The sequence below is a fragment of the Alnus glutinosa genome, chromosome 9, assembly GCF_958979055.1.
Source record: "Alnus glutinosa chromosome 9, dhAlnGlut1.1, whole genome shotgun sequence".
Classification (NCBI taxonomy): domain Eukaryota; kingdom Viridiplantae; phylum Streptophyta; class Magnoliopsida; order Fagales; family Betulaceae; genus Alnus; species Alnus glutinosa.
In genome coordinates this window covers 8690657-8718428 of record NC_084894.1, presented here as the reverse complement: position 1 = coordinate 8718428, position 27772 = coordinate 8690657, and the positions used below count along the sequence as shown (strand labels likewise).

Sequence of the window (27772 nt, the reverse complement as noted above, 5' to 3'; positions counted from 1 at the left end):
AAAGAAAATTCTTAAATCTTTCAGTATAAACTTGAAAGAAGCTTTTCAGGGAACTTGTTGATAAGATATTCTGCATAATCTTTTATGGACTCTCTTGGATACTCACTGCTCTTCCTAGTTTTCTCATCAATTTGGGCTTGTACGACGCAATTTTACATTCCTCGGCTTGGAACAATACGGAGAACATCACAACATGAACCTCCAACCACATCTTCATCCGACAAAGAGGATTACAAAACATTTTATTACACCCAAGAACTCGATCACTTCAACTACAGGCCTGATAGTTACGCCACTTTTCAACAAAGATATGTGATCAACTCTAAGTACTGGGGTGGAGCGGATTCCAACGCACCAATATTTGCATATCTTGGCGAGGAAGGACCTTTGGATGATGATGTATTCAGCATTGGGTTTCTCAGTGATAATGCCCTCCGGTTTAAGGCCCTCCAAGTGTACATAGAGGTACGTAAAAGTGAAGTATTTTGCATTATATAATTTATTTCATAACAGCTCACTACTATATAATATAATCAACTAGTTTTCATACCGATTTGGAACTGAAAATTATGGCAGTTTTGACACGTTACTGCAATCTTAGACTCAGAAATATTTGTTGAATTCTAAATAATAGCATCGGTACTATGGAAAATCGGTACCATTTGGATCAATGAAAAAGGCTTTGAAGAATGCGAGCACTCGTGGTTATTTCAACTCGGCTCAGGCTATAGCAGATTACGCTGCTGTGCTCTTACACGTAAAGAAAAATTTATCTGCAGAATATTCTCCAGTAATCGCTATTGGAGGCTCCTATGGAGGAAGTAAGTCACTATAATACATTTCTCAGCCACTAGCTAGCATATTAATTAGATGACATTAATTAACTAGCTAGTCACTAACATTTTCATGCTTTGTCTTGAATATTTTGGAAACATGTATAGCCCAATGACTCCCAAGAACGCCTAGAAGGGGGTTGTATAGGTGTTCACATGATAATGCAGAATTTAATATTATTAACCACCACACAAACTATTAACAAATATTATAAAGCAATAAATCAATCATCATAAATATTTGGTGACGAAGTAAAAACCTTTTGAATAGCTCTTCAAAAGTAAAATTATTTTGGGGTAGCCAAACCCAAGAAATCAATTAACTATAGAATAATGAAAAATTACAAGATATCCATAATTATAAAACCTTTGCAATTAACACATTCACCCTTGTACTAGACAAGCGACCCACTTGTCCTCTACCACAATAACTCTCTCAAAACTTCTGAAAAAATTTTCTACTTTATCTTCTTTAGTAGAACTCCAATAGGCTGAAGGCTTTATGTGAAAACTATGGTTGCATTATGAGTGGTTTAACAAAACATGCTCTAAGAGAAGAGAAGCATGAATGCTCTAGAACCAAAGAAACCGATCGAAACTATGGTTGCATGCGTGGTTTAACAAAACATACTCCTAGCACAATATTGCAAAATATCCTAAAACCTTGTCTTTTGACGTGCATGAAAAGTCCTTGTCTTTTGAGAACACAAGTTGGAACGGCCATTTTGTAAGTCCACAGTTTTAACTTAAATGGAACGGTACTTAGTACGCTAGGTTCTACCACACATCTAATTCTTCAACTCGAATTAACTTGAAACGAAACTTAGAATGCCAGGTTCTGCCGCATCTTTAAATTAATCTTCAGTTTGAACTAGCTTGGGACGACACTTGGAACGGGTCATTCTGTCCGGCAAGCTTTTCAGTCTTCTCTTTATAGCTTAATCTGACGCCGTAAATAATGGAATTGGAAAATTTTCATGAAATAAAAAGTTGCATAATTTAGAATCAGCTTTCCAATGCCACCATGGTTGTTTCCATATAAGTTCCGAATCACATGTTATGATCATTTTACCCTGACTGGGTCAATATTGGACGGCATGAATAACCGTGAATTCTCATATCTTGAATCACCTTTTTTCACCTACTTAGCTCTAGACTTAAAACTTACAACCAGACATGTTTTAACACTGAATTTTCCAACACTAACAACAACAAAAATATGTATTTTTTTTACATAATTTTGCAGTGCTTGCAGCATGGTTTCGGCTAAAGTATCCGCACGTTGTCCTTGGATCTCTAGCTTCTTCAGCTCCAATCCTTTACTTTGATGACATTTCACCACAAGCTGGATACTACTCTTTAGTAACCAAGGATTTTAAAGTAACACACCAACTTTTTATATTTTGAGATCTAATGTTAAATTATGTTTAAAGCCTGCAAAAACTTACAGCAATTACTGCGATGGCCGGTGCAGGAAACTAGTAAAAGTTGCTATGAAACCATCCGGGAATCATGGACTGAAATTGATAGAGTTGCTTCCAGACCTCATGGTCTTTCAACACTTAGCAAGAGATTTAATACTTGCGGGTAATTAGTATAATACTTTTCCTCATTATCATGTACTATTCTATAGCTCTAAACTCTCATTAATAAACCTAAAATTAAACTTCTGTCTTCGCAGTCAATTAAATGAATCTTCTGATCTGAAGTACTATTTGGAGAATATAATTACTGAAGCAGCTCAATATAATGCTCCCCCAAAATACCCACTTAGCGTTATCTGCAGTGCCATTGATGGAGCAACTGTTGGAACTGATACTCTTGGCCGAATATATGCGGCTGTTGTTGCTTATAAAGGAAACCGGTCATGCCATGACATGAATGAATACAATTATCCAACTGAAACAAATGAAGGGTGGAGATGGCAGGTAACTTTCTCAATTATAGATTTAACTAGCTATAACATTAACCTCATTGATATGAATAAGTAAAAAAAATCATATTGGAAACACGTTTTAAAAGTTATAAAACTATAAGATTAAGCTAATACTTAAAAAAAAAAAATTGGAAATAGTAAGATATATTTAACTAGTGGTGATAATATGGGACCTTTAAGCCCTTCATAATGTTTTTGCTGCGGCTAGATGCCTCTTCTTTTCTTTTCTCTTTAGAAAGGGAAGAGAATTTTTATTCAACTACATACAAACATGACTGTCGTGGCATTGGCTTTGAATTGGTTATAATTAAATGACTTGTGTATATATGTACAGTCATGTAGTGAGATGGTTATGCCCATTGGCCATGATACCAACGGATCTATGTTCCCTTCGTCACCTTTCAATCTAAGCGAAATCATCGATGAGTGCAAGAGCTTGTATGGCGTCGAACCTCGGCCTCACTGGGTGACAACTTATTACGGCGGTCATGTATGTTCTTAATTATCTTTGTGAAACATTTAACAATTATTTCTGATGATTCCTTCAGTAATAAGCTGATGCTGCTCTCTCTTTTTTTCTTTTTCTTTTTAAAGATGAATGAGTAATTCCATTAATTAAAGAACATAGGAGTACAAAACACTCCAGCAAACCTGCTGGAACAAAGTTACATCAATAACTAACAATTACCACGTACAGCTCTTAGCAGAGAAACACAGATACAATACACCAGTGAAAATACAAACAACAGACAGTAACACTTCTACAGCAACAACAAACATATCACTCTCTTCTAGCTAACACGCCAAACAGAAACAGGTTATTTTCACCAACAAACCAGAGTATTTATCTAGCTCCTAGTATCATAGTTGGGAGATTCCATTTAGTGCATAATTCCAAATTCTCCTTATTTTTCGAAAGCTGCTCTTAGCCATGATCCTTGATCGAACTTCCCAAATAATATCCTTTACAAGTTGTTCCTCTGATCTCAGCTGTCCTCCATGCTTAATCACATTTCTCTGTTTCGAGATATTGTAAACAACGGCTCCCAAACTCAATCTGCATAAAAGCTTTTTCAATCCACCACCCTTAAGCTAGCTCCTTCACACCCCATTCAAGAACAACATCCCAAGTTATATAAGGAGCATCAATCAAATTTTGGCTCATGATCCCAAATTCTTCTGCTAAAATTGCATTGAAAAAACAAGTGATCTTGACGCGGGACAGAACTTAGATTATTCTGACAGCATATGATAGCAGTAGAAACTATGAAATAAAGATAGAAAAGGGAATTCAGGAAGATAGAAAACAACGAAAAGGGAAGATAAAACCCCTAATTGCCCCAAATAAGCAAACATAGAAATAATTCTGAAATATTTCAAATTTAATTGATACATCGAAACTTGATTCCAAAATAATACAGACATGCCTTTATATAGAAAAAGTTTGAGTATTTTCCAAGCAGAATACTTAGAGAAAAAGAAAAAAAGAAAAAAAAAATATAAAGCATAACTGTAAAGTTCGAGACAAAGTAAGAATCTTATACAGAAAGTAAAATATATTATTCTGAAAATAATCTTCAAATATTTTGTATGATTCTTTCTATTTTTGGGCTGGTCTTATTTAAGAAATAACCTTCAAATCTTATGCTTAACTTTTTTCTGCATCAGTATCACCAGGTTGGAAAGAATTCATCCTCGAATTCGAATTATCTTTGCATCTATCTATTGGATATCCAATCAATTCATTCCATTCTATATATACTTCTCAACACCAAAGTAACTTGATGTCAAAAGAAAGAGAAATTGCAACCCATTACAAGACGACTCTGAATAGTAGATCTGAAGTTACTTGCACCAATTTCAGATGAAATAATTTTTACAAGCTCTTGATTGCTTGTCATAAATTCACTCTCCGTAAAATTTTTCCAAAATATTCAATTCTTTCTTAACCATGAAAAATCAAAATTTCTTCCAAAATGCTAAAACAAACGTCAAGATTTTCTTTAGGAAAGTTTGACAGAAAATTTCCAATCCCAATAAAATCAACATAATTAATTTTTTGAAGACCTCATTGAGATATTTCACTCTTTTGACTTTCATTAAACACATGATTATCCACTTTTTGTTCAAAACTTGCCTCTATAAGATCTTCATCATTGATATATGTATAATAAGTTGGTGGAGAATTCCAATCTACAAAACATTGAGAATGTCTTCAACGTCTTCTTCATGTTGAAACTCTTCATCCCGACCACGTTGTTCCCAAACCAAAACAGGATTGTGATACAGGTTCTCGAAATTGGATTTTGAATCGCGGACGTTAATATCACGATACATTTCCATGTTTTGCGCCGTTAGACGCTAGGTTAACTCCGCAACCTGCCTCTGCAAGTCTTCAATAATCACGTCTTGTACATTGCATTCATGGTAGAAGACTTCCTCATTCAGAACCTATCTACACCAACCACGACCACCACTCATGAAAACTTATGAAAATTCACCCCAAGAAGACGATTAAACTCTGATGCCAACTGAAGCGGGACAGAACTAAGATTATTCTGACAACGTATGATAGCAGCAGAAATTATGAATTGAAGATAGAAAGGAGAATTCAGGAAGATAAAAAAGAACCACTAGGAAAGAGAAAACCCCTAATTGCCCCAAATAAACAAACAGATAAATAACTCTAAAAGACTTAAAATTTAATTAATACTTCAAAACTTGATTCCAAAATAATACAAACACGCTTTTATATAGGAAAAGTTTGAGTATTTTCTAACTAGAATACTTGGAGAAAAAGAAAGAAATAAAAATACAAAACCTAACTGTAAAGTTAGAGACAAAGTAAGATTCTTGTAAACGAAGTAAAATATATTATTTTAAAAATAATCTTCAAATATTTTGTATGATTATTTCTATTTTTGGATTGATCATATTCAGGAAATAATCTTCAAATCTTATGCCTAATTTTCTCTTGCATCAGATCTCGACTCTGCAATCAACTCATGCAGAACCAACAAACCACATCTCCTAAATATCCCTAATTTACCAATTTCTCCCATATTGATAAGTTGTCTCTTACAACAAGCCAAATATAAAAGCTTGACGAGGTATAGCCATGGGAAACCATATTAGTTGACACCAATTGACATTTGGAAGCTTACACCTTATTGCCTCCCAAGTATTTGAACAACTATGTATACCATTCTTTGACATATTCCAAAATGGCATATTGGATTCTCCAATAACCACCTCAAGCAATAAACTCTAGATGCAAACCAAGTCCTCTGATCTTGCTGGTGGCCAACATGCAGCAAGCTTTATTCTTTAACACTGATGACATTTTTTCTCCCAATCTGCTACCTACATCATAAACAATCCTGAATCCATACTTTTTCAACACACCCCATCCTAATGCCACCAATCAAGCCACATGAAGATATTCTACCCACCTCCCACCTTGAAATGTGTTAGGTCATTTTTATTCGCTTCATTTGGTTACCAAAAAGTTTGTTTGTGATTTGGGAAAGTTTGGTCTTACTTATGTGAAGACATCAATTGGACGTTAGATGAACGTCCTGACAAAAATGCAGACAGTGTGTTTTATTAGATCAATATCAGATGCAGGTCTTGACAAAAATGCAAGTCCTAAAAAAAATGCAGACATTGTGTTTCGTCAAATCAACATCAGATTAATGTCCTCACGAATTGCTACTATGTCAGAGAGTTAGCGATGAAACCCTAGTTAACGTTCTGATGTTATTCCATCGTTATGACGCCGCTGCGATTTTTGAAGTTAAAAATTCAAACTTTAGTCTCTTCAAAGGGAGCTTTTGCCTTAGGATATATAAAGAAAAGAGGATCTTTATTGTATTTGCTAAAGAAGGATAGCCATTTGTGTTGCCTAGAAGCTTTATAGAAGTTCATCTTCCTTCCCCTTGTTCATCCAAGTGAGTCTCCCTAAAAAGCTCGAAGCTTTCTCTCACTTGAGTATTGGTCTCTCTTAAACCGCACCATACTCATCCTTGAACCACAAGGAAGTCTATCGGTGGATCGGTAAGAAAGGCACTCATAGAAGATTGGCTAGTGGGGAGCAAGAGTGGAAGCAAGCTAATAGCTTGTTGTCATATATATGGAGTCTTAGCTTTACAAAGGGTTGTAAGTGTCTCTATCTGTTTTTGAATCTTCTACATTATAGTGATTTTCAGAGTTTGGCTGCCCGATAGTGGTTTTCCCTTTGATGTGTTCAAATGATTTTCCATTTCGTAACCAAATTACTTGAGTTATGGTTGTGATGTCTCTTTGTTAATTATTGCTATTTATTTTGGAATATTTATATTGCTTGTGTACTTGTTTTGGGGGTTAGACTCGGTCCTTAGTTCTTTCAATTCGTATCAGAGCGAGTTCACTCATTTTTAGATATGCGTCTTGACTTTGTTGATCATTGACCCCCATTGTCATGGAACAAGCCCCTTCTTCTAGTGCATCTCCTTTCTTTAATGGAAATGATTATGCATATTGGAAAGTTCGTATAAAAGCTCACTAGAAGTCCCTACAAGATAATGTGTTGATTATTTGTGAAAAAGGTTGGACTAAATCCAACGGAGGGAATGAGACTTGGTCTAAGGATGATTGTTCCATGAGTAACTGGAACAATAAGGGCCTTAATGCAATTTTTTAATTGTTTTTATAAGGATGAGTTCCAAAGAATCTCCACCTGTGAATATTCTAAGAATGCTTAGGATATCCTCGAGAGTACCAAAGGTGTTAAGAGGTCAAAACTTCAAATATTGACATCTAATTTTCAAGAGACCAGGATGAAGTACAAATAAACCTTTGGTGTTTTTATGCTAAGATATGTGACATTATCAACTCTAGCTATGGTCTAGGTGAGAATTTCTGAGGCCAAAATTGTTGCAGAAATTCTAAGGTTACTGCCAAAGAGGAAAGCAGGAATGTGGATTCCTTAAGAGTTGATGAGCTTGCATGTAGGTTCTCTGCACACCTATGAGAGTAGGTTCTCTCAACCTAAGAAGAACTTAGCTTTGACGTCCTCCAAGAAGGACAAGAAGGTTGTTGGTGTTGAATCCTCTGAAGAGGATTCATCCGATTCTAAGGTCATGTCCATGTTAACTAGGAAGTTTCATAGGCACCTCAAGAATTCTAAGGGGTCAAGTAGGACATTTTCTCTTGAATTTTCGAGTAATTCCTGTGGTGGCACCCTTGTCAAGAATTCTAGGGATGGAAAGGACAAGAAAAGTCTTGGTGTTCAATGTTTTAACTACTTGGGTTATAGGCATGTAAGGGCTGATTATTGTAACTTAAATAATTCGAAGGATAATGCTATGGATGCTTCTTTAAGTGATTAGTTCGAGTCAGATGACTTCTGAGACTCCACAGGTAAATAGGTTGTGTATTTTCCTGGTGCTAGTCAAAGTCTCCAAGTTGTCTATGATCAACTCTATAAGGAGTGTTTTAATGACAGGAAAAAGAACAAAAGCCTTCTCAAAAAGTTGAACACTACTGAGAATGAAAATGTCTCACTTTGTGATCTTTTGGCCACTGCCTATAAGAGTGAGAATTCCTTGAGAGATGAAAGAGAATCCTTGTGCACTAGATTGTTTCAATTAAATGGTGTTGTTGATCGTTTGAAGGTTGAGAAATCCTTATTGTTGAATAGATCGAGTTCAAGTTTTAGAGGAATCTGAGGAAATTTTCAAGCTTGAGCAATCCCCTGACTCACCCACTTCTAAACTGAATCGGATTTTGAGTTTTCAAAAAAACTCATGGGGACAAGGTCTTGGTTTTGACCCTAATGCTTCAAAATGCTCACTTGTTACAATAGATTAATAAATTAGACATTAAACATATAAATATTGGACCATCTAAAAGTATTTTAAGATGTAGCAAAAAAAATTACAAATTATTTGGTTATATGGCTTTTCCATGAAAAACTTTTGTTTTCCCATATTGATTCCACATAGAATCCACTAACTTTTTAAGTAAAAATAAAGGTAATAGCATATCAAGCAAATGACCAGCTAAGCTCAATCACTACTTAGCATAACCACCACCTTACCATCAAACTTCTTAGGGGCAAAATACTGAAGTATACCCAAAGATTTCTCCCCCTTGAATAAAACTCGCCACTCATTTTTAACCCCCCCTAATTCAACATGCTCAACAGCAAGAACACCTTCTTCCAATTTTGCTTTTCCACCTCCTACATGAACATCATTCACTCCTTCGACAACCTCTTCAAATTCTGAATCCTCTTCACAATCAATATCACAACTAGTTTCAGCAATAAACACTTTCACCCTCCATTTCACCTACTGCATCCTCAAAATTCTGAATCAATCCAGAATCCGATTCAACAACATGCTTCATCTCCACTCCATGCTCCTTCAATTAAAGGATCATCTGAATTCGAAATACCAATCACTTCACTCAATTTCTTCAAACTTGGTCCTCGTCATTTACCTCTATTAGATTTCCTTGCCATTATCAAACTCTACACTTCCCACACAAAATTCCTTCCAAACATTTCCCTAAAAAAAAAAAATAAATAAAAAATAAAAAAATAAAATAAAATAAAATTGAATACAAACAACAGTTCAAAGGAATACCAATATAGAACTTGTAACAGTAGTCCTCCGATCTTCGGAATAGAAACCAATCACCAGAATTCTCTCTCACGCGTCTCCATGCACTAAAATCGTCCTTCCCTTCTTCTCCTGAGCTTTCTAACTATCGCAGAGCATTTTAATTAGGCAAATGATATTTATACACATTTTTTTGTATACATTTTGTACACACACATTTAGTATGGAACCCATACATATGTGACCCATTCTATATGCATGGGTCCTACACCAAATATAAGTGTGTACAAATAACACATCTCTTTCGACTAAGCTAATCCTGACGTGGCACAGGAGCCCACTTGTTAATCTATCGTTCGATGCTACTCTCATACGTTGATAATAACTCTTGGTGCTTCTGACATTGTAAAATTGCAGGATTTGAAATTGATTCTCCGAAAGTTTGCAAGCAACATCATATTCTCCAATGGGCTAAAAGATCCATACAGCAGTGGAGGGTAAACAAATTGTTAATTATTCATTTTCTTTTTAAGTGTGCAAATTTATGATTATTGTACCTACTTAGTCATCATTTATGTCCATCTTTGATTATAGGGTCGTGGAGAACATATCAGACACCATCATTGCCGTCTCTACAATTAATGGTACTCACCTCTGTAAGAATATTGTTAGTTAATTAATTAATTAAGGGAAAAAAAAAAGAACATAAAATATAAACAAATGAAGTACACAAAAACATAGACAAAGAAACCATCATAAAGAAAGAAAAATTATCTCTATCATATGTTATTGTTAATAATCTTTTGGGAAAATTTCACTTTCCACCCTTAATCTTTCATCATTTTTGCAATCATAACCTTAAACCTTAAAAAATGTTAATTTAGGGTTACCATCTTTCAAAAGTTTACAATGGCAACCCTCCCATCTAAATTCAACATTAAATCAAACGTTTATCAAGTGAAATGTCCAAAATACCCCTTCTTTCCTTAAAAAAAAAAAAAGGCACAGTGAAGTCACCTTTGACCCACCACCATGGGTCACAAAAAAGGCAACGAATTTTTTTTTAAATAAATAAACCAAGGTGTTTTTGTAATTTTATAAACATATTAGGAGTATTTTAGACATTTCACTCGCCAACCGTTTGATTTAACGCTGAATTTGGATAGAAGGGTTGACATCGTAAACTTCTGAAAGATTGTAACCCTAAATTGACACTTTTTTTAATTTTAAAAGTATGATTACAAAAGTAATAAAAGATCATGGGCAATAAATAAAGTTTTACCTAATTTTTTAGTATAATGTTGTCATACAATTTTAGAAAGTATATATCTTCCCAAAGATATTGTTTAAGACTTAAGACTATTAAATGCCCCATTTCTGTAGGTTCTCATTGCTTGGACATACTCGTAGCAAATTCAAGTACTGATCCGCAATGGTTAGTCAAGCAAAGAATGGTAGAGATCAAGATAATCAAAAAATGGATTGCCAAGTACAAGGCTGATCTTCTAGCATTCAAACAACTCATTCCTATATGATGTGAGGAGAGCTCCATGTATGTTTATTATGAAGAATAATGGATGTCGAGAGTAGAACCAAAGTTATTTAGCTGATGTTCAATTTGAAATCATTGAAGGTGATGAAGTATTATATATTCATGCACTTAGATAGATCGATTATTGGGCATTCAAGGATAGAACCACTAATGCTTTTTGTGACATGAGATTTCATGATCAAACTAAAGCAATTAGATTGCTCTCACATCTCATGTTTGGAAATCTCATGTGGCATAATTGATTCCATGAGAGCGGGTGGTTCGTTCACACAAAGCGCCAGATTAAGTTCCAAAAAACCCAAAGTGAAAAGCACATTTTCTTTCTAGTCAAAAGAGTTGTTAACATTAAGCATTTGAACTTTAAAAAGTACCATCAATTAAAGTAGAAGAATAGTTGTAATGAACAAGGAAAATAAAACACTTTAATGATATGAAGTAACTTTATGGGTTAAATACAATTCACCCCACCTAAAGTTATACCTCTTTTTCAATCTTGTCTCTAAACTTTAAAAATTTGCAATGTGCCCCAAAAAAGTTTTACAATTTGTCAATGTGGCCAATCCCTTAGTGATTTCCGTCTACTCTGACGGAAATGGAATCACATGCTCCGCACATGATGTTTTTCATGCACATTTGTCTGTTTTACCCTCAAAAACCCCACCAAACAGATTCGAAGAAAACCTCACCGGAATTCATGTGAACCTTGAAAATCCCCGATAAATCATCCAAAACCAATACGTCCGAAAAGCAATCTACTTTCTCCTTGACCTCTAAGACCACATTTTCAGGCCTTAAATCCAAAACTTTATGCTGCCAAATACTCATGAAGGCCCATAGTTAGACCTAGAAGCCATTAACAAACCGTAGCCCGAAACCAATTCAGTTTCATGGCCGGTATCGCCGGTAAAATGCTCATCTAGATAACCAAAACTCCAACAAGTACTGCAACAGCCAGAGATCCGGCAACTGCGAATCAGTTCGAAACGGCACTGTTCACAGCCGGTCCAGGTGCTTCAGTTGGTGGCACGGAGATCGATGAGGGAGAGTTCACCGGAGCCTTGGAGAACGCCAGAGGCGGCAACAGAGGAGAGTTCACGGTGTTTGGAGAAGGCACGGAAACTAGAGGATTCACGGCCGAAAAGGTGGGAGACTTGGCCAGTGGAGAAGCTGTCAAAGGGAGATTTCGTGGGAGAGGATGCCGGAGAAGACACCGGATATTGTGCTACAATGGGGCATACCAACATTGCGGCCAGTAGCACAAGAATCGTAGTGCCTGAGTGAGCCATTCTAGATGGTTCAATCACAGAGATCCGGCGACTGCGAATCGGTTTGGTAGGGTTTCTGAAGGTAAAACGAACAAATGCGCAGGAAAAACATCATGTGCGGAACACGTGAGGCCCTTTCCGTCAGACAGAAATAACTAACAAATTGGCCACATTGACAAATTGGAAAACTTCGTTGGGGCAACAAATTTTTAAAGTTTGGAGGTAATATTGAAAAAGCGGTGCAACTTTTGGGGTGGGAGGGGGGGTGGGGGAGGAGGGGTGAATTGTATTTAACCCTAACTTTATTTAAATTAACCGATATCAATTTAAAAGTAAAGCCCAATTTTCATGTGGGTAAAGGTTACATCACGCATAAATTTACTAAATAACTTTATTAATAAGATTAGTAAAATTTAAACATCAACAAATAAAAATTTTCATACGTGGGGGCCTAGGAAAATTTATTTTTAATACCAAATTTACCATTTTATTCTAATTGAATCATAAAAATAATAACATCCATGTAGGTCCAAGTCATTAAATTTATGAATTAATTACAATATAGATGTTAATTATATTTATGAATTTTATGTAAATAATAATCTTTATACGATCATCATTAAGTAAGACACGCATACGAGTCTTCTTCCTCTTCCTCTTCATCTTCCTCTTCCTCTTCATCTTCCTCTCTTATAGCATCTGTAAAATTACTACAATTTTATAAGTGGATGTGTGAGCGTAACATCCCCAGAAATTAATTAATTTCACGATTCGTCTCCCAGTCCCACTCCACAAGGAATAAAACTCATGGATCTCTACTTCTCAAAAAGATAATACTATGCAACAGAAACCTAAAATATTCTACCAACATTAATTACAACCAGAGCATACCAAGAGTTATCAAATTAACTCCATTGCTATATATATCATCGATATAAAAGATTAATACTAAACCTTAATACACAATTAAGCATCAAATGTTAAGCCTACAACATCACCCAAAAGTACTAATTACCATGAGTGGCTTTCAAAATCCTACAATCAGCCCTCAAGCATAAGCGGATCGATATCACTACACCAAACGGCCACATCTGGTTCGAGGTCCATCTCGAATTCGATATCTAAAGGTAGTCCGACTATAAAATAACACATGTTTCATAGGTGGAAAAGATACAAGCGTAAGTCCATAAATTTGTGGATAATAATACACATGGTGACATATTATCATGATCTGAACTCAGTTATTTATAAACCACATGCAACAATGCAAGGTTACAGTTTATCATTTGATAATATCATCATGCATGCAATATAGAAATAATATATGTTGTATAATAAGAGAATCATGTCACAGTTCAACACCAAAGGTCTACCTAGGATATTAAACCCTTTCTGGTAGGGTTAGCGCTGTCCCGAAGGACATGTAATACAATACCAATGCCTCGCATATTGTATGCTCCCGTCCATCATTAGCAACCCAACTAAGTTCGGCCTCAAGTGGCTCACGCTGCTAATGATGTCTGTTTATAATGACCACCACTCAAGCATGGTTGCGCCGGTCACAAAAAATCATTGGATCCAAGGCCAAACCAAAAATAAACCTTTGAACATAAGATTAAACTGTATAGTAAGCCCATGACAATTATCCTGTACGTACCGTTGTATTATATCATACGATGCAATTTAGTCTTCACCATCTTTTATATACATGCTTTTGTAAACTTATCATTTTCATTATCTTGTTATTAATCACTCATTTTTCACAAAATAAAGTTCACAATAATCAAAAGTATATTTCATGTGAGTTGTAAACATGCATGTTTGGTACACAAAATAATCATGTGATGCGAGAAAAATATAATAACAAGTATGGATGAAAATGCAGGCGAATAATAACAGCCAGCATTCGCTATCTGCATATACGGATACGGATACAGATGCAATTTTAGGATATGCAAATGCGATTAATAACCACATCTATATTCCATTTACATTATATATATATATATATATATATATATATATATATATATATATATATATATATATATATATATATATATATATATATATATATATATATATATATGGTGTGACAGCTCGCTCTACAATGTTCTTTACGTGCCACGATTGTTACAAAATAGATAATGTCAAGAGAACACGCCAAGGTCGCCGATGGATCTTACTCTAATGCTTAAGTCAGTCTCTAAGAGAAAAGTGTGGCCCAACACAATAATTTAATCTCCTTTTTTTTATATCTGGTGTAAAGGTCTATTTATAGGCCGAGTGATGATGGCTTAACTGCATCAGGGTTTCGTGCTCCTTTTTTGACCTAAGAGTGTCGTCAGAGTCTGGCCTTGACTAGGAATCCTTTACCTTCCAAACAGGAATTCTTTCCTTACCTATCTCAAAGCGAGATTCTAGGCGGCAAATCCGAGATTGATTTTAGTCCCAGAATTCCAAGAACTGGGTGTGATCCCAAGAAATCCGAGATCGCGTATTGCCACCCCTGGTTCGCTATGCCGATTCCTAGGGCAACACCTTCCCTGGGCTCCAAGGTACCCAAATTCACACTCGTGAGTTCGTATTTGATGGATTACGGGCTAGCAATTGCTAGTAAGTCAATGTAGACTAAGAAGCTTGTAATCTTCAAAATGGGCCGGATCGAGTGGAATTATTCCCAACAAGCATCTAGAATGCTTTGATGATCATGATCACCTTTGTTTGACCAAGTGGCCTCCTTTATATAGTTTGATTGATCAGAAAATGCTATGATAAGATTGAATTTGAAAGTAGCAATTTAATCATGTTTGTTGTCACTAATTGTATTTGTAATTAACAATATGTACAACTTGACAAGTTTAGAGAACCACGACTATTACAATCATTTGATCTACTAACTTACTGATATATCCACTATAGGCGAAAGGGGAGGCTCTCTAGAACACATGTCTTCGTGACTTGGGTAAGTCTACACATCAGCCAATTAAAAAAGGCCCCCTAAAATTCAAAAAATTTGCACAATCATGTGTAGGGGTGGGTATCAGTTCAATCGGTTCAGTTATGGGTGTTTTCGGTTCAGTTACCACCAATGTCGGTTAATTCACCGACTTTAATTATTTCGACAACAAACAATTTCGACATTTTCGATTAAATCGGTGAAATCGGTTAACATGCAGTTGGTTAAGTCGATTAAATCATTAGGTCAGTTAAAATCGGTTAAAAATTCGTCATCTAATATTTCAAAATAATTAAATACCCATTTCGATATGATATTAGAACAAGAAAACATTACAAAGAAAAATAGTGGGTATAGAAAGAATACCTTGTTCAGTTGTTCTTGAATCACTAGATTTTTGCAAATTTAAGACAACCGCTTTGAGTGAGAATGTGAGATAGAATAAAATTATAGATAAGAAGGAGAAAGAGCGTGTGTCGATGAGAGAAAGCTATGATTAGTTCACCTTCAAAGTCAGAAAAAATATTCTTGAAGTTGTATAGTAAAAAGCAAATGAATAAATACAGGAGAGTCATGCGGCTACAGTTGCTGCTACTAGTGAGGATTCAGGAATGACAAAATGAGTTAGAGTTAGCCGGTTAAAACAACGTCTTCATTTCAAATGAAACGATGTTGTTTCTATCCGAAGTAGAATGACGTCGTCTCTTTAGTGTCGGTTCGATTCGATCAGTTATCAATCGATTCAGTTAATTGACAAGAAAAAAAAAAAAAATATATATATATATATATATACCACTAAACCAAACCAAACCGACATCGGCATAAAAAAATCTATACCAACTAACCGACCACCAGAAGCCGGTAGAGTCGGTAGGTGGTCGAAAGGCAGTAGTCAGAAATTTTGCCCACTCCTAATCATGTGATCATCCAATCGGAAGTCATATAAATCAATCTAGAAAATTGGTGTGGCCTTTGAACCAAAACCAAATTGAACCCCATTTCAAGGAAAAAACAAAAAAAGTATCCAGATGTTAAGAGCAAGTGCTAAGATTTTGAGTAAACCATGGTACGCACTGGGTTTTGCGTAAATCGCCATCTGTCTAGGGTAGTGTATAGCCCTAAATTCTTCGTTGTTTATTTTTTTAGAAAAATACATTTAACCCCTCAGGAAATATACACTCTTTTTTTTATCTTTCCTCTAATGTTTAAAAATTGACAATGAACCTCCCAAGTTTTTTACTTTTCCAATGTTGCTCATCAATTAGTCATTTTTCGTCTTCTCTAATAAAAAACGACACGTGATTTTTTAGTGGATGAAAAGTCTAAAAAACCCTCATTTTTCAAAATAAATAAATAAAGATGGGGTTGGCTATGGCGGACATAAATTAGCTACAAACCTACAAACCAGTCTAATAAAGTGACATGTGTCTCTTAGCATATGAGAAACACATATTTTTTTAATAACATTAATAAGAAAGCATGTGCTTTTTACATGCTTTAAGAACACATATCATTTTATTGAAAAATTATTCTTGTACATCTTTTGTACATTTTTTTTCTAAATTAATTATTGAATCTGTATGACCCACAAAAACCCACATATACGTCCTCCAGATTCAATAGTTGATTTAGAAAAGAGACGTACATGTAACATATCTCCATTTTATTATACTGATTTGTAGCTAATTTTTGTGTGGATATAACCACCCCAATGAACCAAAAAAAACTCCTAATAAAAAGTTGGCTTAAATTCTATATAAAAAAAAAAAAAATAAAAAAAAAAAAAAAAAAAAAATAAATTATAAAAAAATAAATTAATTTCATTTCATTATCTCTTTCTCATATGGTTTTTTATCTCATTGCCATCATAAAATAAAATAAATAAAAATTCCATGAATGATGAAACGCCATCTAGAATGCTTTAATGACCACGATCACCTTTGTTTGACCGAGTGGCCTCCCCGCATCCATCCACTACAATTGATGTGGGCTAGCTGTGCGTCAGCTCACGCGTGCAAACTTTCTACGACGTAATCATATATATAGTAATCGGGTTTTCTCAGTATTTATATATATATATATATATATGTAAGGAAATGGGAATAAGACAATTAATCATATCGTTGGTGGAGTAGTTCTTTATTATTATAACGTGGAAGTATGCCATTCTGATTTGCCGGCCATACAATTAAGTTACAAATCCTCAACCCCCAATCATAGGCTCATAGCAAATTAAGAATAAAAAAAAAATAAGTTGTAGATATATAAGGGACATTTTGTTAGAAAGGAGATCTAAAACGAAAAAAATAAATGCTTTTAAGATGCGTTAATGAGTAATTTAAAAATTTAAAAAAAAAAAAAAAAAAAAAAGTTATTTGCCCTCATCAATTTTGATCGATTGATATTTATTGGGTTAGGAATTTTGATTGCGTTTTTGCATATATATATATATATATATAAAACGAACTCAAACCAAAACAGCCTTTGAATTTCTATTTTAGGAAGGAAAGAAATAGGAATTTTAAAATTGTAGAAGGGTTTTTGAGAAAGATTAAAAAAATATATATATCAGTGCGATTAAAACTGGCGGGTCAGTAGTGGACGTACTACATAGTGTCAACTCAGCAATTTGAATGCTTGTTCATTAACAAACATGTTAGAGCATTAGCAGCAATTACCCTATATTAGTTCCATTTCCTATATTTATGAAAAATTTCATGAAAAACATAATAAAAAAAAAAAAAAAAAAAAAAAAAAAAAAAAAACCTCTCATAGCAGATATCCTATATTTAGATGAGGGGGTTAGCTTGCACTTCGGCCTCCCAAACTTCCAACTCTCCATTTTTTGGCCCCGTCCATCAGTTTATGCTGTCTAAATGGATGGAAATGAGTCATGTGCTGTGCACGTGACTTAACAGTATATAAACTCTCAAAAATGCCCTTCTCTTTAAACGTGAAAGTACTAGGTTTTCCCTTTGAGGAAATAACATGAAGACCACAATATTACGAAAATGCCATTCAGGTAGGAGTTGTCCAACTAGACTCGAAGATGCACAGTCTGACGCCGTGGGTTTGCTCTCGGCTCCTTCTCATCATTCAAGAACACTCGCATTTTCATCGGCGCGGTGGGTTTGTTCATCGATCGCCAGTGCACGTCCATCGTGAAATGAACGGAATTAAGCTATCTCCAGCCTCCATTGCCTGAAAGTTGTCAACCTCTCTGGGAATTAGTGGATCGTCCCAGTATATAACCTGACCACTGGCAGCCTATATCCGGTTCAGCTCGTCTGGACGATTCGAGTGTTTGCACCCATCAAAGGCAGCATCAATCACAATTGATCTTAAAAAATTGAGGGGGCGGTGGACTCCATCTAATTGGACCGTGTGGCACCTCTGTAGTTCTAAAATCCTCCACGTCTTCCTTTTTTGACAGAAGTGCATGATAATCATTAATAAACATGCATGCTGTACGAAGCAAGTTCGCGGGTGGAGAAATTTCCCTTCATGCAGAATCGAGTTTCTTCTGAACCATATACGTCTTGCCACCTCTTAATTGAGTTCTACATCCTCGACTGAACACTTGTCAAACAAATGCTCTATTACGACTGCGAATGTGAATCCAAGGATAATAATCTTCTAGATTGTTCTACTGCAACTGCTCCAAACATTAGAAGCAGACGGGCACTTTTATTTGCTTTAACCGTTGGCTAATCATGCGATCAAAGAGGTCTATAACTTTTCGAAGTGAACTGTCATGCATCGCCTTACGCCCTGGGGGTCGATCTTCTTAAGCATGGGAAAATAATCTGCCAAGTTGGGCTTCCCTGCCTCTTTCATGACATTCAAGACGATCTTCTTGAACTCTCGAGTTGTGTCAGAATTTGGGTCGGCCAAATCCACCGAAAAAATGGGGTTTAATAACAGATTAAGCGTAGTCTTGAAAGCCGCTCTGCCAATATCTACAGCCTCACCGAGTACGCTGCTTTGATGAGTTTCGGCAAGGAGCTCTTGCACTTTCTTGAGCCGGATATCTTGGTTGGCATCAAGTGTTTTGCTGAAGAATAGTTGGCCGTTGCATATTTTGATAGTAGAATCGTGTGGTCTTCCAGTAATTCTTTATTTCAGTGTCCGTTCTTTCAGGCTGTGTACAAAACATGCAGACGAATTCAACAGTGCAACATACGGAAACTTGTTGGTTTCGTCGCTTTGACATTAATTGGTTGAAAAATAGAGAAGTGGGCAAGACTTTGCGGTTATGTATTGAGAAGTGGGTAAGACTAGTCGTTGAAGAGACCATGCTCTGTTTTAAACCTCCAAAACAGAGCACAAAGACCATGCTTTGTTTTGCCCAAACATGTCCCTACAATCGCGGAGCTGAAGCCTTGAATCATGTCAATGCATGAAGGAAATGACACGACTAAGTATTTCCTTAGTAGTGGGTTTGCTTTTATCTATGCTAACTTTGTTGCTAACATAATTGCAATAAAGGCCGTTCCAATTGACCGTATTGACCCGAGCTTGGTCCAAAAGGGCCTTGCAGAGTTTAACAAGAAGCTCAATTCGACCGCAACTGAGTTGGAGAAAGCTGAAGCCCAGATTGGTGTCGAAGTTCATAGTGCTCTCAACTTTGCCCTCTCAAGCTAATGGGTTATTGACATTTCATACCTCCCAAAGCTTTTGTAGCTCAACTTTAGTTGCTGTTTGATCTTCCCTTTATACATTGTTTAGATTTGTCAAGATATCATCACTATGGTTACCAAGAGTGAAATAAATATTTTCTAGAGAGAACCCCATACTTTTTAATTGTCAAGATGCCTCTCCACTCGGGATATTACTCTTACTTTCCTTTTGGAATGTTCATTTCATTATAAGACTGGCTCCAAATTCAAGTCCCTGACAATCATTCGCCAGAAGTGAAGCAACTTGAGACAGATGAACGACACGGCGATCTCGTTAACCCAGGGCATGACATAGCCTCCCCAATCCTCCAGTATCAGATTTAACATTGCGGCCCTAGGCTTCCCCTTCAACTTCAGCGACTCCAGGTGTCGAAATCTCTAGGATTTTGCGGTGTCCTCCTCCGAGCTACTGCATTGGAAGGAGTCGCCGACATGTGGGGAGACGACCTGCTGGAGCTGTCGGAAGGTGAGGTTGAGCGGTGTCACCGACGTGTGGGGTGACGACCTGCTGCGAAGGAGTGAAAAACAAAAAATAAAAAATACGGGATGACTTTCAAGCGTAAGTAAAGAGGTATTTTTGGGTTATTTGGGCTTAAAAACTCACATGTCGTGCATGTGACTCATTTCTATCCATTTAGACAAGATAAATTGACGGAGGGGGCCAAAAAATGGGGAGTTGGTAGTTTGGGAGGCCGGAGTGCAAGCTTTGGTTGTTTAGGGTGCCATCCGAAGAAATGGTGGTAGTTTAGGAATGTTCATTTCATTATAAGACTGGCTCCAAATTCAAGTCCCTGACAATCATTCGCCAGAAGTGAAGCAACTTGAGGCAGATGAACGACACGGCGATCTCGTTAACCCAGGGCATGACATAGCCTCCCCAATCCTCCAGTATCAGATTTAACATTGCGGCCCTAGGCTTCCCCTTCAACTTCAGCGACTCCAGGTGTCGAAATCTCTAGGATTTTGCGGTGTCCTCCTCCGAGCTACTACATTGGAAGGAGTCGCCGACATGTGGGGAGACGACCTGCTGGAGCTGTCGGAAGGTGAGGTTGAGCGGTGTCACCGACGTGTGGGGTGACGACCTGCTGCGAAGGAGTGAAAAACAAAAAATAAAAAATACGGGATGACTTTCAAGCGTAAGTAAAGGGGTATTTTTGGGTTATTTGGGCTTAAAAACTCACATGTCGTGCATGTGACTCATTTCTATCCATTTAGACAAGATAAATTGACGGAGGGGGCCAAAAAATGGGGAGTTGGTAGTTTGGGAGGCCGGAGTGCAAGCTTTGGTTGTTTAGGGTGCCATCCGAAGAAATGGTAGTAGTTTGGGGGGCTAATATATATTTTTCTCAAAATAATATTTAATTGATATAGGGAAAGGCACTATAATCTATTGTGGGGTATTTTTTTATGGGAAACCAAAAAGTAGTTTTATTTCCTAAATATAGGGAATATGGTTGGGAATCTACTGCTAGTAATTTCACAATTAATAGAAAATAAATGTTAATTCAATAGTCATTAAAATCTGACCGTTTGATATTAACAGGTTATTAATCTTAACCGTTGAATTAGTGATCTTAATCTTAACCGATGACAAGACATTCTTAAATCTTATAGTATAAATATATATGTCCCAATTAAGCACATTAAAACTTGAAACTTGAAAGAGAGGTTTACATAAGAGAACCTCTTGAGTCTTGGCCATGGAGTCTCTTGGATACTCATTCCATTTACTTTCTATACTCTTCCTATTTTTCCCAATCTGGGCTTCTGCGACGCAGCTAAACATTCCTCGGCTTGGAACAGTTATACGGAGAACATCGCAACATGATGAACCTCAAACCACATATTCTTCATCCGACACGGCTGAGGATTTCAAAACATTTTATTACACCCAACAGCTCGATCACTTCAACTACAGACCTGAAAGCTACGCCACTTTTCAACAAAGATATGTTATCAACTTCAAGTACTGGGGTGGAGCGGATTCCAACGCACCAATATTTGCATATCTTGGCGCAGAAGAATCTTTGGATGATGATTTATCCACCGTTGGGTTTCTCAATGATAATGCCCTCCGGTTTAAGGCCCTCCAGCTCTTCATAGAGGTACGTAAAAGTGAAATTATGGCAGTTTTGGCACGTTAGGTACTGCAATCTTAGACTGAGAAATTGTTGTATTCTAAATAAATAGCATCGGTACTATGGGAAATCGGTACCATTTGGATCAATGAAAGAGGCTTTGAAGAATGCGAGCACTCGTGGTTATTTCAACTCGGCTCAGGCTATAGCAGATTACGCTGCTGTGCTCTTACACGTAAAGAAAAATTTATCTGCGGAATATTCTCCAATAATCGCTATTGGAGGCTCCTATGGAGGAAGTAAGTGATCACTATAAATCCATTTCTCAGTCACTAACTTTTTCATCCTTTGTCTTGAATATTTTTTTTTTTACATAATTTTGCAGTGCTTGCAGCATGGTTTCGGCTAAAGTATCCACACATTGTTCTTGGATCTCTAGCTTCTTCAGCTCCAATCCTTTACTTTGACGGCATTTCACCGGAAGTTGGATACTACTCTATAGTAACCAAGGATTTTAAAGTAACACACCAACTTTTTTATATTTTGAGATCTTATGTTAAATTATGTTTAAAGCCTTCAAAAACTTACAGCAATTACTGCGATGGCCGGTGCAGGAAACTAGTCAAAGTTGCTTTGAAACCATCCAAAAATCATGGACTGAAATTGATAGAATTGCTTCCAGACCTGATGGTCTTTCAACACTTAGCAAGAGATTTAATACTTGCGGGTAATTAGTACTATACTTTTCCTCATTATCATGTACTATTCTATAGCTCTAAACTCTATTAATTAATAAACCTGAAATTAAACTTCTGTCTTCGCAGTCAATTAAATATATCTTCTGATCTGAAGGACTATTTGGAGAGTATAATTACTGAAGCAGCTCAATATAATGCTCCCCCAAAATACCCAGTTAGTGTTATCTGCAGTGCCATTGATGGAACAACTGTTGGAACTGATACTCTTGGCCAAATATATGCGGCTGTTGTTGCTTACAAAGGAAACCGGTCATGCCATAACATGAATGAATACAATTATCCAACTGAAACAAATGAAGGGTGGAAATGGCAGGTAGCTTTCTCAGTTTTCCATTTAATTATAACTGTTGAGATTTGTATAGAATCTAAAATATGAGAATAAAGGTAGAAACAAGAGAGAGAAAATGATACAAAAAATTACAGGTGATTCAGTATTAAACACTTACGTCTATCACTCTAAATAGCTTATAGGGCTACATTGTGCATATTAACTTGTTTTCTGGAAATTATATATATATATATATATATATATATTCTAACAATAACATTAACTTCAAGGGGTTGGCTAGCACTTTGCATTGTGTTCGGGAGATCTAGTCGGAGTGAAGCCCCAGGTATTAAAAAAAAAAAAAAAAAAAAACTCATTAATTGATATGATCACACCCAAACACCATATATGCATTGAATCTAAATGAATTCATGAGTAGCTAGCGTGGCATCAGCCTAATTTGACTGGTTAATTAATTATAATAATATGACTTTGTTTATATATGTGTACAGAAATGTAGTGAGATGGTTATGCCCATTGGCCATGATAGCAATGACTCTATGTTCCCTCCAGGACCTTTCAATCTTAACGAATTCATCAATGAGTGCGAGAGCTTGTATGGCGTCCAGCCTCGGCCACACTGGGTGACAACTTATTACGGCGGTCGTGTATGTTCTTAATTATATATATATCTTTGTGGAATATTTAAAAATTGTTTCTGATGATGAATAGTCCTTCAGTACTAATAAGCTGATGCTGCAGCTCGATCGTTCGTTGATAATCCTATATATATATATATATATATATATATATATTGGTGCTAGCTAGCTTGCTTCTGACATTGTCAAATTGCAGGATTTAAAACTGATTCTCCAAAGGTTTGCAAGCAACATCATATTCTCCAATGGGCTAAAAGATCCTTACAGCAGTGGAGGGTAAACAACTTTTCAATTATTCATTTTCTTTTTACAATTAGCCACCATTCTATGTCCATATATCTTTGATTATAGGGTCTTGGAGGACATATCAGACAGCATCGTCGCCGTCTCTACAATTAATGGTACTATCACCTCGATCTGTAAAGTTGTTAATTAATGTAATGTATTTTAAGTGCCTCTGATATTAGTCACTTTAATTTAAAATAAAGGGGGCAAATTTCACTTATAACTTTTGATCTTTCATTATTTTTGTAAATAAGTACTCAAACTTTAAAAAGTGTCAAATTATGAAATACATCTTTCAATATTTTTCAATTTCAACCATCCGTTAAAATTTTCCATTAAATCCTATTAAAATTTTCAAAATGCTCCTGTGTACATTTTTTTCTTTTTAAAAAAATTATAAAAATTTTCAAAGATTCAGGCATGGGTATTTTTGCAAATTCCGTTAAATTTTGAGTAACACCTAATTAAATCCTTGTAATTTTTTTCTTTTTTTCCTAAAAAAAAAAAAAAAAAAAAAAAAGTTTTTTTGAGAATTTTCCGAATTTTGACAGTATTTAACGGAAAATTCTAACGATTAATTGAAATATGGATACGTACCCTAAATTGACATTTTTTAAAGCTTGAGTACTTAATTTCAAAAGTGATGAAAGATCATGAATTATTAGTGAAGTTTCTCAAAAACGGGTCCGAAGAGTACCATTAGTACTAAAAAAATAAAAAATAAAAAATCAAATCAAATGAAGTAAACAGAAACATGGACAAAGAAACCATCATAAAGAAAAGAAAAAAATTTAGATATGTCATATGATGTTGTCATACAATTTTCCAAGAGATTGTTTACGACTACCTAATTAAGCCTAGTAAACGCCCAATTTCTGCAGGTTCTCATTGCTTGGACATACTCGAGGAAAAGGCAAGTGATCCGCAATGGTTGGTGAAGCAAAGACAGGCAGAGGTCGAGATTATTGAAAAATGGATTGCCAAGTACCAGGCGGATCTTTCGGCTTTCAAACAGCACATTCCTATATGATTGTGAGAAATGTGAATTCGAAATATTTCTCCCTATCAATTGAGGGATTCATATATTGGTATTAATAACCACTAGACAACCTTACAACTTCTACATTAATAATAGAAGGCTACAACTATTCATCTCTTATCTAACTATACATACATATTCTAACATATGAATTAATGAGATGTGAGATCTCTTCAACTATCTAATCATTATTTTCAACTTTACAAGTTCTATGAATGCTATTCTCATTGTCTTTATTGGGATGTTTGTCATTAACGCTGTAAGTTAGAACTTTAACAGTCTTTACTATAGAACTCTGCTTTGAATGGAGTTGTGCTTCAACAATAATATGATATGAGGTGATGGAGCTCCATATATGTTTTATTTTAAATTAAGAATAATGGAAGCTGAGACTAGAGAACCAAAGTAATTTAATTTGCTGAAGTTCAATTTGAAATCATTGAAAGATATCAAGTATCCTATAGATGGATTATTGGGCATGATATGGTAAGAAAATGGAAGAAATAATTATTACAATTATAATAATCTTTGTCTATAGTTTCCTTATGTGGATTCCACCAGTTCCTAATGGATTTAAAGTCCATTTAGTACTTATGATTACATTATTTACATTTGTGTGGGAAGTAAGGGCCGGAAAGGAATCTTATCTCACCGCTTCCCATATCATGCCACCTGATTAAGTATAGAAACTAATAATAATATAAAACAAGTAAAAGAAACGAGATAAAACACAAAGATTAAGGTGTATGGTTTGATCTATGACTTACATCTGCACGTTAAAGCTTTATAAACTACATCTTTCCTTGCTATTTGATCTGAGTATAAGGCTCTATTTATAAAGTTCAATTTACATGTGATTTGAATAATTTCAAGTACAAACATATCCCTTAAATTAGGGTTAACACAAATCCCTTAATTTACGATAATCAAATCATCTAAATTCTTTGATTTAGGGGATTCAAATTAACATTTATCTCAAATGATTTCTATCAACCAATTTTTTTTCTCTTGTTCTTTTGTTATGCCTTTAAGAGCCAGTTACTTAATGCATACACAGTGTTGGAGTCCTAATAATTCAACAAAGATAACGTCCATTATCTTATTAATTCTTTTCCCAGGTGATAAGGCATATATCTCAAGAACGAATTTATCAAAGGGGTACCTATATATATATAGCAAAGAAGAGAAATGTTATATATATTCCATGATCGAAAATTGTCATTGAATTTTGAATCTAAAGATGAATTTAATAATTTTTGGAAAACCTTCGCTTAACCCTTTTGAACTTTCATCACTTTTCCAATCTCTCTCTCAAAGTTAAACAAAAAAAGAACTTTCAATTTTTTACAATCTCACCCCTAAGATATGAGGTTATATCGAACAGTCAAAGAGTAAAATGACTCTTATACCTCTATAAACTTTATAAAATTATAAAATAACCCTAAAATTACAATAAATTTTTAAAAAAAATAAAAATTAATGGTAATTCACCCAAAATCTAATAATAATTTTTACTGTCATATCAGATAGCATACACTTCAAAGTGATGTAGCGTTTCTCAAAAAAGAAATGCGGGCGAGAGTAAAATGACTTGTAGAAACATATATGGTGGCAAATGGGATCCGCAATTCAAACTATTATGAAGGATGTTCTCAAGATGTTGGTCCTTTGGACTGCATATATAGATAAGGCATTAGTGCATTTCCAACCCTATGTCATTATTCTTTTTTATCTTTCTTTCTGACTCAACTGTCCATGTTTGACAGGTTTTTTCAATCTTTTTTTTCTCCTTTTGAAGAAGCATGATTTGAGACCCTTGCACTGGCCTTTATGGTCCAACATTAATGGCCAAGAGTGCTGCACCTTCCCACTATTATATATAAAGCCAAAACGCAAGTATACGTGTGTGTGTTTGTGTGATGCTTCTGAGTCAAAAAGAACAGGCATGAGTTGAGTTCTCCACGTTGTTCAGTCGTCCACTATTATGGTGCAAGTTCTTCATGTGCAACACGCACTTGACAATTTGGGTTGGCCTACCATATCCAATATGTTCATCACAAATCTGCATTGGCCTTTCTTTTTTCTTTTAACAATATTCATGTTTAATTAAAAGCAAAGCACATGAACAGTGATCAGAAGGAAGATCGAGGTGGAAAGCTAGAAATGATGACAGTTTTGCAGAAGAGATGGAGAACAGTGAAACGAGTGGTAGGAGGTCGATCTAGTGATGATGACATTTTTTTGAGGGAAAACTGGGTATATGTATATATGGAGGCCAGCTGGTGGAGAATTGCTGGGGACGTAAGATTGGGCATGGAAGAAAAGGATGTCAATATGGAAATTGTTGTAGAAGAAGAGATAGTAGTAGAAAAAGTGCAAATAAGGGAAATAAGGTAAACGCAAACTTATTCATTTCTTATTTAAAGTGGAAATAAAACAATTATGCAATCGGTTATGGTTAGATGTTAGTGGCTTTAACCGCAACCGTCTAAGGCGATTAATATTGTATTTTAATAATTGCAACCACTCTACTTAGACGATTAACGGTTATTTTATAACCAATGGTTGATAACCGATTTTTTATATATGGGCTTTTGTGCTTTTCCTAACCTCTTTTCTGGGCTTATTTTAAATAATATAAGGCCTTTTTTTTATAATCATAGGGATTGATCCAAATAATAATGAGTCTCAACTCTCAAGTTAACCCCAAATATGATGAAACTCTATTTTGATATTTTTATTTTGTTAAAAACCTATGTAAAATGATATCATCTTAGATAAAATCGAATCATATTATACGGCGTCGTTTTTATGTTAACCACCTACCCCTACCCTTATATAAGGGTAGACGATTAA

General features: G+C 35.5%; 2 protein-coding genes across 2 annotated transcripts; both read left to right on the top strand.

Annotated features, from left to right (window-relative positions):
* The first annotated feature begins 84 nt into the window (after positions 1-84).
* Positions 85-10909, top strand: LOC133876731 (uncharacterized). The gene is made up of 9 exons (XM_062314984.1): positions 85-465; positions 635-821; positions 2080-2213; positions 2308-2420; positions 2515-2761; positions 3104-3259; positions 9792-9871; positions 9969-10018; positions 10758-10909. Exons 1-9 carry the CDS (start codon positions 85-87, stop codon positions 10907-10909), a joined length of 1500 nt encoding a protein of 499 aa, XP_062170968.1.
* Positions 10910-21491: 10582 nt separating this feature from the next.
* LOC133878193 (uncharacterized) lies at positions 21492-25037 on the top strand. The gene is made up of 9 exons (XM_062316707.1): positions 21492-21934; positions 22020-22206; positions 22293-22426; positions 22522-22634; positions 22732-22978; positions 23446-23601; positions 23789-23868; positions 23944-23993; positions 24759-25037. Exons 1-9 carry the CDS (start codon positions 21530-21532, stop codon positions 24905-24907), a joined length of 1521 nt encoding a protein of 506 aa, XP_062172691.1. The 5' UTR covers positions 21492-21529; the 3' UTR covers positions 24908-25037.
* Positions 25038-27772: the final 2735 nt, after the last annotated feature.